This window comes from Schistocerca gregaria, chromosome 3 (genome assembly GCF_023897955.1).
Source record: "Schistocerca gregaria isolate iqSchGreg1 chromosome 3, iqSchGreg1.2, whole genome shotgun sequence".
NCBI classification, from domain to species: Eukaryota; Metazoa; Arthropoda; class Insecta; order Orthoptera; family Acrididae; genus Schistocerca; species Schistocerca gregaria.
The window spans coordinates 170,995,369-171,008,265 of NC_064922.1; the positions used below are offsets into that span (position 1 = coordinate 170,995,369).

Sequence of the window (12,897 nt, forward strand, 5' to 3'; positions counted from 1 at the left end):
AAATATAGTGCCATGGGAAATGATGATGTAAGTGAGACTCTTTCATAGTATCATAGAGCGACAGGATAATAGATAAACAGGAAATAATTTCTGCCCTTATGGGCGAGCTGAACGGTTCCAGCAAGGGACTATAAATGCTAAGATTAAGAAGAACAAAGTGATGTGGGACTTGCTATCCGTAATATGAGCCACATGGAAAGGAAAAATAGTCACTAATATAAATAAAGGTTCAGCCACATGTGCCAGATATCGGTGAAGCTAACTTTAGCAATCTGGCAACAGCAAACCAATTGTTTCAGAGAATGTAGGAAAAAAAAGTAAGTGAGGCCGGTCAGAGCAGTTCAATGATGATTCCACTGAGACTCAGTGAAGTGACTGGGGACAAATACTCAACACACTCAGTGAATTAATATGGAACAGAACTGTTTCTGGTATTGGTTGGATTGTGTTTAATATTCGGATCCTGACTGCACATTTCACTGTAGGGCTCAGAGTGTCTATTTCTACATCTACCTCGCAAAAAATATTGACCTTTTCACATTAGAACACTAGGATCGAGCTTAGGCCTGATTCCTGTTGATGCTACCGCCAGCTGTAGCTTCACAAGCCATGGATTACATCTCAATGTGAAAGGAAGGAGGAACTAGCTGGCCTGGTAATAGAAAAACGGCGAATGTTTGTCACTTTTACACCAGTGGTGTGAGGGCAGTATCTTTTTATGGTAAATCCAGAACTCACACTAGCAACCTCGAAAAAATTGAAAATTTTAAGGTGGAAGTTGGGAAGCAAGAAAGGAGATTATAGAAACTCTCTATATCTAGATGTTAGAGGGTTAAAAAGAAATTAATGACTTTATGATTTTCTTGAATGAACTGTAGACTAAAAATCAAGCAGAGGTAAAATATATTTATCAGTATAATTGCAGTACTGAAAACTCAAATACTGGATGTATATAGACACATCTTAGATTACAAGTACTCTTGATCAGGTATGGTGAAAAGAAAAGTTGATACACTAATAAGACATACAGAAGTAAAAATATCCTTAAATGTAGTAGAGATCAGCATTTTGAAGCTTATGCCATAGAAGTAGTAATTCATGAAAAGATAATAGTAACAGTGTCCATGTAAACTGCTCCGCCTGGCAGTCTTGAATTTTCGTGAAATAACTTGCTGTCTTATTGAAACGTTTAATTTCTACACTGAATAAATTTTAATTTAACTTTTGAGTCACACTTTTTCTACAGCCACATTAGCGCCCACTGCCATTTCATATAGTGTAAAACCACAATACAGTTTGCAACAGCACTTATGGGAAAGAGCAGCGCTCTTACTGATACCATTTTAAACTGTGAAGTCATAGTTTCATGACTTTCAGATCATGATGCTCAATTACTGAGATGTAATATCATGGTACATGACAAGAAGTGGAAAATGACAAAGGTTATAAATTACAAAGGAATACTTCAAGTAGTATCTGTGAAGTGCAAAATGAATACAAAACATTGGGGGTAAAACTTAATCTACTGAATAACAGAGACAGAGAACATTATGATAACTGTTGTCCTGGAAACTTAACATGTGAAAACAGATTAAATGTTCCAAATACTTAAGTTACAAATGACATCAGAACACCATGCATGATTAATAGAAAATCTTACTTAATATCAAGAGATATGGATGATGACAGTGTTAAATTACATTACAACATGTAAATAGCTCAGCAAAAACATCAAAACATAAAAATCTACCAATTTACGCGAAAAATAAGTGTTTCAAACAACAACATTTGGATCATATAAAAATAGGAGACATAAAAAACCAATCATAAATTGAGGAATTTATCATTACAAGTAAATAATGAGCTAATGAAAAAATAGCCCTGAAATTGCAAACAGTTTTATTCATAGTTATCATCTCTATCACTGTAAAGCAATACAATATTGTTAAAATGCTTTTTGTAACATGCTGAATTACTTATGTAATGTCTTCTTCTAGGGTCATTTTCTCATAAACACTTAAATATGATGTTGTCACGCACAATACGTAGAGTTGTTCTGCTTTGTAGCCATTTGGAGTATGGTATCCCAGACTATACCTTTCATCTTTATTGTTAAACTATGCAGTATGAGGAACACGCAATTACAGAAAAAATATGTTGCAAACTGTATTATAAGTCATAGTTTTCGCTACAGCTCAACTAAATATCTGAATTATCTCAACGATTCTCAAACAATTAATGTGCCACAAAAGATTCCCAGACAACACACTGTAGTCAAATGAAATTATTAAACCGAAAACCAAGTAACAATTATTAATTAGTACAAAAATTGAAAATAAATATATCTCCACATAATGCTCAAAACGCCATCGATTAAGGAAGTCAGATGAATCCAGTTCTTCTTGGGTTGAAAAGTAAAACATTTGACTCAATATCACGTCGACTCATATTAATGAATGCAAGACCATGTGGCGTATCAAAAGAAGTATTGACTGGTTTGACAACTCCGTAGTAGAGTGGATGCAACATGTTGTCTTGGATAGAGTGTCATCAACAGAAATAGAAATAACTTCAGCCATTTTATTGATCTAGCAGACAATGTTAATAGTAACCTCGAACTGGTAACCTCGAACTGTCTGAAGATGACACAGTTATCGATAATAGAAGCAATCTGAAGAAAACTGTACAAATATTGATAAGATCTGAAAGAGGTGCAAAGACTGGCAACTTTTATGAAGAGTTCAAAAATGTAAAATTGTGCATTTAACAAAATGCAAAAGCGTTGTATCCTATGACCACATATCAGCGTGTCACACTTAGAATCAGTCATCTCATACAAGTACCATAGGGAATAATTTGTAGGAAAGTGAAATGGAGGGCTCACTCAGGCTCAGTCGAAAGTAAAGCAGGTGGGGAAATTCGATTCTACCAGTTTACAAAGGACACTGCTTACAAAATGCTTCTGTGACCCATCCTAGAATATCAGGCTAGTGTGAGTAATAGGGGATATCGAATGTATAGGGCAGCACGAATTGTCACAGGTTTGTCTGACCAATATGGAAGCATTGCGAAAGTACTAAAAATGTGATATGGAAGACATGTGAAGATAGATGTTAAGTATAGCAGCACAGGAAAACTTACATTCATAATATCAAAAACAAATATTCAGTGAGGAATCCAGGAGTAGGAGTTTACTACAATCCACTATGTATCACTCTCGGAGGGCCCACCAAGTCAAGACTAGAACAATTACTGTGTGCACTGAGACATTTAAGAAGTCATTACTTCTGTGCTGCATACAAAAGAAAAACTAATATAATCTAACAATCAGAAGTGCCCTCTTCCATGCACTAGGTAGGACTTTGTGATAATAGTTAACAAACGAACGAATTAAAAAGGAAAAGTGTAAGTGCGAACTCGTTCAATGCAGTGATTCGAGGCAGATCGAATAGCCAAAATAAAGTTACAGCTACACTATAAATAATATATCGCTTGAGAGAGCAAAGTGTACAATTAAGATAGTCAAATTATTACTATAATTGCCACAGACTTTTAGTTTCATTGTTTTTGATGAACAAGTGTCACATGCACGTAAGGTCTAATTCAAACAAAATGCGTTGCAAGTGTAAGGAGTGCAGTTCCGAGTTTGAGTCTTAACTGCCAGTCGCTCTGCAACAGATATTACGTTTGAAATATGAGGTGACTCTTGCCTATATTTCCTCCCACTTAATTTATTAGAGCTACACTGAATGAGTACATACTGCACAGAATGCGTCTATAAATGCAAATCCTAACTTCCAAATCATCCAAGACATAACTTTCATTGTATATTCAAAAACGATTGAGTAGAGGTCTAATAGGGACCAATGCCATGCTTGGGTGTTTCGTGGAGCAATCTTGTCAGCACTCGCCGTGAGGTGTGATGGAAACGAAAGAGGATTTGTCATTGCATTGTTACCAAATCAGCTTTTTAGAGCTAACTCTGTCTTCTTTTTAATACCATTTAGCGGTCAAACGAGTGATTTAGCAGGTTTTTTTCACAATGATTTGGCTTTTTTCCTGGTTTCCTTTTCCTGGCTATAGGAAAGAATTAAAATCCATGTTGACCAAAGGAAAATTATTTACATTGACCTAAAGCACAACAAAGCAAACTAAAGCTGTGTTGGTATGCGTTCTGGGCTCTACTACATTACATAGACGACATACAAAGAAGAAAAACATAACTACGAAATGTAAATAGTTGGGAGCGTTACTGGAAACGCTGTTACAGCATAGTTGACATCAGCGAAGTACTGCAGCTTCACAATAATGAAATAAGTTGTTGTAAGGAAATCAAACTCTGATTTGCGCAAGGTAACTTAGAAGCTGAACGCGTCACAGTTGCATTAAAACAATGGGCCAGTGACTGATTTGATTACAGGAAGGCCGAACTTGTATTCATTGCGTAGTTTGCTAAGAGGTCACCCTCACTAAATACACAGGTGTTTTGAATGACGCAAACTTAAATATAGTTTTCATGGATACGAATTAATGTTTGAATTTACATGTATAGTGTTTATATCATCCATTTTCACCTTTCAAAATCATAGATATATTGTCTCTGTATTATCAAAGATATATATGTCAAACAATGTTATACTTTCAACACTATTTGTTTGCATTACTATAATGTCCAGTAGATTCCAAACTAAGAAAGTAAATATAAATTAATTATTTTTTCTGTCTACTTTTGAGAAGCGACGTGGCCAGTTTAGACACAAAATTTTATTGATATTTTTGTATTTTGATTTTTAAAAAGAAGCACTGATTTGATTATCGAGAAACTGCTACACAGTAAATTAATGCAAAAATAAATCTGCACAATAATACACCTTCTTTTATTTTAGCTTTTTCTTGGCTTCTTTTTGTACACACATTTAGCTCATTTCGTTTTGGAGAGTTGGCAACACTGGCCGGCTGCTGGTTCTATACAGGCAGTGATGAAGCTAAGGATAGACGACGTATATCGTAACAAGAGGTGAAGGGATACTGCCATACTCCCAACGTCATTATACCACATCATCAGAAATCGCAGCAACGTAATGCTGTGTTGGGTCACAGCCTCGAAATTCATCACATGCTCGAAAAAAAAAAAAAAAAACAGTCAAGTATCCGTGATAACAACAAAGAAGAAAACGGTTTGTTTCGGCGCTAGAAATTCATTTTCTGTCTTCTCGCCCGCACTGGTCATTTGAAAGTATCATCCGAACGATTATGCAAAACGGACCTACTGCGAACATATGAGCAGTAGAGAAGTTCTGGAGCTGGCCCTGGTCTACACTTCAACGGAAAACTGGGGAATAGGGAACCGTCCGATTTCACAAGTCTGCTTTGACCAATGATGTCATCTTTCGAATACAGATGATCCTTTATAGTTACCAAGACTAAAGATATCCTTTAATAAACAGCCGATTACACCCTTCAACATGGCAACCACAGAACAGATCATTACGCTCAAAACCAACGTAAAAACATGGGACATATTTAAATCAGCAAATACAATTAAATTATCTGGACAACCACGGGAATGAGGGGGTTTTTGGCAGAAGAAACTTAAAAAGATGGGTTAATGAAGCTGAGATTGTTGCACAGCAGCCAAACTATCGAGAAACAGGATGCGAATTCATGTAGAAGAAACAGAACGAAAAATGCGGAAAATACAAAACTGGAATTTGATTAGCTTGACCTACATAACCTAAACGAAGACAGTGGTACCAGACAGCGCCAAATGAAAAAAAAAACAAATTAATCAAGAAATAACACTCACGAATTTGTCTAGAATAAACCGAACATAAAAATATCGAAATTGCACAGTTGAAATTGAGTTTTTCGCTAGACCTCAGCTCGTATGAATATAGCGATACCGAAAAACCCCAAACTGAGCCATGAAAAACAATACTGCCAGTTCTGCTAGATCAATATAACTGAAAATCTTAATAATCGTTTCAATCGCAGTAATTTAACGTGTAGTCTTAAGTTCCTGCCTAAACTTGCCCTACTGCTACCTGTTTCTCTATCGACAATGGGTCTAGAGAAGCAGGGGATACAACCTGTCGGCTTTGACCAATAACGTCAGAATTAGCCAGGGAGCATTTATTACATAGATGAAAGAGGTGACAAGACTGTTCAGAAACAAAACAATACGAGAGACGAAAAATATAGTTGACATATACCAAGGCAAGTAGTACTTTCACGTTAAGGATATCGCGTGTTTGTGGAAAATGAAGGGGAAAAATGGATAGAAATATTGGTCGCATAGAATACGTACCCCACGTCACATATATATGGGTTGTATCTCGAACCTCATTCGAACTGTATTGGTAAACTGCAGTACGGGATACAAGTTTAGCGTACGTCGCTTTCTCCGTTTTCGTTAGCATTAATTCTGTTGTTCAGTTGTTGTTTCTTTCGCCTCTGCTAGCACTAATAGTCTATTCTTACGCAGATAGTAGTATTACCGATGGCAGAAGGAGCTACGTACATAATATTTCTACCCCCTACTTCCGTTGACCTATATACACTCCTGGAAATGGAAATAAGAACACATTGACACCGGTGTGTCAGACCCACCATACTTGCTCCGGACACTGCGAGAGGGCTGTACAAGCAATGATCACACGCACGTCACAGCGGACACACCAGGAACCGCGGTGTTGGCCGTCGAATGGCGCTAGCTGCGCAGCATTTGTGCACCGCCGCCGTCAGTGTCAGCCAGTTTGCCGTGGCATACGGAGCTCCATCGCAGTCTTTAACACTGGTAGCATGCCGCGCAGCGTGGACGTGAACCGTATGTGCAGTTGACGGACTTTGAGCGAGGGCGTATAGTGGGCATGCGGGAGGCCGGGTGGACGTACCGCCAAATTGCTCAACACGTGGGGCGTGAGGTCTCCACAGTACATCGATGTTGTCGCCAGTGGTCTGCGGAAGGTGCACGTGCCCGTCGACCTGGGACCGGACCGCAGCGACGCACGGATGCACGCCAACACCGTAGGATCATACGCAATGCCGTAGGGGACCGCACCGCCACTTCCCAGCAAATTAGGGACACTGTTGCTCCTGGGGTATCGGCGAGGACCATTCGCAACCGTCTCCATGAAGCTGGGCTACGGTCCCGCACACCGTTAGGCCGTCTTCCGCTCACGCCCCAACATCGTGCAGCCCGCCTCCAGTGGTGTCGCGACAGGCGTGAATGGAGGGACGAATGGAGACGTGTCGTCTTCAGCGATGAGAGTCGCTTCTGCCTTGGTGGTATGATGGTCGTATGCGTGTTTGGCGCCGTGCAGGTGAGCGCCACAATCAGGACTGCATACGACCGAGGCACACAGGGCCAACACCCGGCATCATGGTGTGGGGAGCGATCTCCTACACTAGCCGTACACCTCTGGTGATCGTCGAGGGGACACTGAATAGTGCACGGTACATCCAAACCGTCGTCGAACCCATCGTTCTACCATTCCTAGACCGGCAAGGGAACTTGCTGTTCCAACAGGACAATGCACGTCCGCATGTATCCCGTGCCACCCAACTTGTTCTAGAAGGTGTAAGTCAACTACCCTGGCCAGCAAGATCTCCGGATCTGTCCCCCATTGAGCATGTTTGGGACTGGATGAAGCGTCGTCTCACGCGGTCTGCACGTCCAGCACGAACGCTGGTCCAACTGAGGCGCCAGGTGGAAATGGCATGGCAAGCCGTTCCACAGGACTACATCCAGCATCTCTACGATCGTCTCCATGGGAGAATAGCAGCCTGCATTGCTGCGAAAGGTGGATATACACTGTACTAGTGCCGACATTGTGCATGTTCTGTTGCCTGTGTCTATGTGCCTGTGGTTCTGTCAGTGTGATCATGTGATGTATCTGACCCCAGGAATGTGTCAATAAAGTTTCCCCTTCCTGGGAAAATGAATTCACGGTGTTCTTATTTCAATTTCCAGGAGTATATATATATATATATATATATATATATATATATATATATATATATATATATGCAAACGAAAACGTGAAAATGGACGTACGTTACATTTGCAACCTGTACCTCAGTTGAACTACACGAAGAGGCAATAAGTCGACACATATACAATTTGTATCCCGTACTTCTCTATGGGGTACAGTTTTTTTTCGCCTTTGATGGTAATAGTATCGACTGAAAGCTATAGTTTTGATCACAGCAGTGACAATAGTATCCCATTCTTTAGTTGAGCTGTGTAGCTATACACAACATTTCTATCTTGCATATGTAGGTAAATCTCATCAGTATTGTATATGTCATTCTTTTAGAATAGGGAAGTGCCACTGTAAAGGTCAACTGAAGGGCGGGTTACAAATTTTAGATGTGTCGGCCGTTTCCCTTTCAATATTGCTAGTACAGATTCGAAAAAATCGTACTGATACTAGTACTGGGAAACGAAAGAAGAACGACAGCTGCGAAATCTCTATTACGTACTGGAGTACATGAAAACATACATAATGGCGTAATACAAAAATGAAATACGTCAAAATATCCAAATGCAGTAAAAGAAAAAAATGGAAAACTGAACTTACCACACGGGAACTTCTTAGAAGAACAGAAGGTCGGTTCGCCTCGAAAGACGTCAACAAATATCACATACCCACATACACAACAAGCAAAACATTACGAAAACACGCGCGCACACACACACACACACACACACACACACACACACACACACGCATACACACATATTCACCCTCACCCCCCATCCTAATGTGAAATTAGCTAACATTTTTCGGGCGGTACATTTGCCCATCACGTTTAACAAAACATTTTAACGGGCAGTGTGTTTGAGGAACACTACACCTCCATGAATATTTGTCTAAGTGACTGAAGTGCGGAAATCCGGCGTTTCCCTTCCCTACAAGAAATTTCACAGCTAACCAATAACCCTCTATGCTATTTGTGAAAGCCCCTGTGGATAATGATCTGAACTCAATATTGTGATTAACTACGAGATGCTGATAACCCCTTTCCCCTGAATCCCTATATGAAGAAAAACCATCTGAAATTACAGTGGAACCCTCTGCAGCGTGATCTTAAATTAAGCTGACCAAAACCTCCATCCTTCGATTGGGTACTACTTTAAACACTACATCGTCACATTCTTGAATTGAAACTACAGCCCCCCAAACCCATAAGCCCACCAGAGGTTCCCCCTTGTTGTACTTCACTTCCTTTTGCCAAAATGCGACTCGTCATTTTCAACTATGACATTCGTCCGCCCCCCCCCCCCTCTATACCTCACGTATTCCCTGCAAAAAGAGTCCCAATAAGCAACTGTACGCTTACTCATACGACATTCATGGAAACACAGTCACACAGGATATCTCAAACACCATCAGTATGTGATTTTCATAATGTTTCTCAAGGCGAGCTTAGATTTTTTTAACCACGTCCCTCGTCTAATGGACTGCCACGATCGATCTTTCATGTAACGCCATACGAATAAGTCGTGAGTACGGCGACAAGATACACTTGTGAGGCGCATATGTTCGCCGCACTAACGACATGGAACATACTCGGCAGCGAGACCACACATTTGTAAAAAACAAATCGTGGCCAACACGTCTACGCCCATAGCCTCTCTCAAATCATCTATGTTCGTCGGAACAGATAAATCAATAACTACAAACGAAAATCAGAAACTAAAAATTGTCCTAAAATAAGAAACGAATATTCCAAGTTACCTCTATATCATAAGAATGAAATTAAGTACAGAATGAATTTCAAACAAACAATTATTTAAATAAATGCATACGAGGAATATTTCGAGCAATATGTAGCGATCTCTTTTAAAATCACATTCAATTATTTTAATGATAGCACTTATCCGGAACACAGAACTGTTTCATTATCTATGGCCGAAAGTGAAGACATTATTATCTATGATAATGTATGACGTCATTGGTCAAAGCCGACGGGTTGTATCCCCAGCTTCACTAGACCCGACAATTTAAGCTATGCTCTGATTTTCAACCAAAACTACCCTCCCCCCCCCCTCTCATACAACAATTACATGATCGAACAACAAAACACAGAACATCCTCCAGAATAAACGAAACAATGCAGTCCAAGAAACACACAACTGGAATCGAATATTTCATTATACTTGATCTTTATAGCCAGCGAAGACAGTGATACATAAGCCTGACACCCAACCATAAAAACCAGTATCGCAGTTATAACTAAACCAATACAGCTGAAACCTACACTTTGATACAACATCCGTTCACCAAGTGAAAGTTTTAGTTGTGCACTAAGGTTCCTGTCTATCCTCAACAAATGTGCTACATTACAAAAACACCCAAATAATTATAAGAAACAACAATATAATTATAATCACTAATCGTTACACTCGTAATAATTCAAGTTGTGCTCTTACCTTTCCCTTTCAAATTATGTCAAATACGGAAATACACACCACAGTTTACAAGCACTATAATTTACACGAGAACTATGGCAACCGCAAGCAACATTTAATAACAGCCTGATCACATCCTTCGCATCGTTAACTCATGACATCATATGGGACGTCATGGGTCAAAGCAGACAGGTGAAATCGGACCGTGCACTTGCCCCTCTGCTTTCTATATGCAGCTTCTAGGATTTTTTTCTCCTTCTCGTAAAGTGCGTCCCCAGAAAACATTTTGGCGAACGCTTTGGTGTCGCAAAATTATAGTTAAAATTTAAACTTAATTTTTTGTATCAAAACACACTTCCTAGAAGTACCATAGCCAAAATACGACATAAGACGATTCCCGCGAGTGAATCTTCGACACTCACGCGTCGAGGTTCGGTAAGCATCTGCCGTAGTATTGACGTGACTTCAAGAACACAGAGGCTAGCCAAACCCAGACTTCGAGCATTAGTAGTGTGGGCGTAATATCCACCTAACAATTAACGCAACTAACTTCACTTTCGGGTTTATTGTAAGCATTTGCCCTCATTTACAAGAAGATCTGCATACCATCAAAGCAAGCTGTCGCTTGATGCTGATGTTCGTATTTTATACACGATTAATAAAGCAGAACAACGAAGAAATAAAAGCTCCAAATAATGTGCACAGGTCTGCCACATAGAGGGGAGATGATCCAAATGTCGCAAAGACGATATCTTTCGGTATGGTTGGCTCGCACCGAACATTTTTGCATTTCTTGCGGAGCATCTTATCTGTGGCTTCCCTAAGCGCTACGTTCATGATTGCAGCACCCGTCCATCCACAGAGCACGCCCGACTTCAGGAAGACGCATGTTTGGATCTTTCTGTAAGTGTCACAAACGAATGTTTCATTTTTATTACAAATCCACTGGGCTGGGCCCTCGCAGTCTTCAAGATCCCAATAGAGTTTATTCAGACAATTCTCTTGCGTTTTGTAGTCTGCCCTGAAAGTGTTGTTGTTACAGAGCATGGAACTAAGAGCAATCATACCGATCAACAGCGTCCTGAAATAGATCATTTCTTCGTCTGTTGCACAGCTGATTGCCACAGGAACCATTCTCTCAAGAGCTTCTTCAATTCTGCTGCAAAGATCGTCGAGATTTTTCACGGAGCTAGGTAGTATACCCACGTCTTCGGGGTTTGCGACGCCCATATGACTCAGTCCCTTGATAAGAACTTGTTTATCGCACGACGCTTTTCCACTTTTGTGCTTATTGGACGAAGCTGTTTCGGAGTTGCTGTAATTTACAGTAGAAAAATTATAATTACACATCACTTCTGCCTCTTTTTGGCATAAACAATTTTCAAAGATAAAAATTTTTAGTAACAGAAGTATAACGCAAAGTCGCTTCATAGGTCGCAGAACTCTGTGGAAACTCGCACAGAACGGTCGCTAGGTTTCCTCGTCACTATAGCTATCCCCTGGTTTCTGTAGCTGTTTTGATGGTAGTTCGATACGTACTTTCCGTATTACTTGCAATGCATTGTCGAAGCCGAATGCACCAGAGCTCTCAAAAATGTAGAATAACTTCGCTGCACACTTCTATCAGCGGCAAACAGTTACGACATTTAGAACTACAGATATTGTAATATGGAAAGCATCAATGTTGATAACTCAATTAACACAGCTTGTTTGCACAAACAACAGACTGTCTTCTGCATTCAGAGATGAAAACTGTATGTGTTTGCCATAGACTACGCATATCTTGCTAATACTGCGCGTGTCGACAACATCTAATCGAAATAGTCAAGTTATGTTGGAATGACACTGTTTTTTACATTTTGCGACAGCAGAGAAACTTTAATACTACACGTATTTGTCCTGCTTTCACACATTCATTTATTTGTAACACAAATAGTGCCGAACTGTTGCCGCAACATATGCAGATCGAAAGTAGTCAACGGAGAATAAGTCAGTTTGTTGTATACGTACACTTTTCGAACAATGTTCATCTGCACATAACATTTTTAATTGACAGTTGCGTAATTTCCATCGTGTTAGTTACTTTTGCAAGCTATTGTGCTTATTTTACGGTAGTCATAAAGTTTCTTTTACTTGGTGAATCCAGCCAAACGCTTTACATAACGATGTGCTTATAGCCGATAGGGAGAATTTTATAGAGGTGTGTGTGTGTGTGTGTGTGTGTGTGTGTGTGTGTGTGTGTCTGTACGGGAGATTTTATTCAAACCTTTGAATTTCTTAATGTGAAATTTATTTTCTAATATAGTAGTTATTTTCGCCTAAAATACGTCAAATAAATACTTTAAGAAATGTGATATGCATCTACATCTATACTCTGCAAACTACCGCGAGGTAAATGTCAGAGAGTACGTCCCACTGTGCTAGTTATTAGGGTTTCTTCCCGTTCCATTCATGTATGGACCGCAGGAAGAATGACTACC

The 12,897-nt window shown here is 39.8% G+C and overlaps 1 protein-coding gene across 1 annotated transcript; it reads right to left on the reverse strand.

Moving 5' to 3' along the window:
• Positions 1–11,062: 11,062 nt before the first annotated feature.
• LOC126355297 (uncharacterized) lies at positions 11,063–11,848 on the reverse strand. Its single transcript, XM_050005588.1, has one exon. The coding sequence runs from the start codon at positions 11,846–11,848 to the stop codon at positions 11,063–11,065; it is 786 nt and encodes a 261-aa protein (XP_049861545.1).
• Between the last annotated feature and the right edge of the window lie 1,049 nt (positions 11,849–12,897).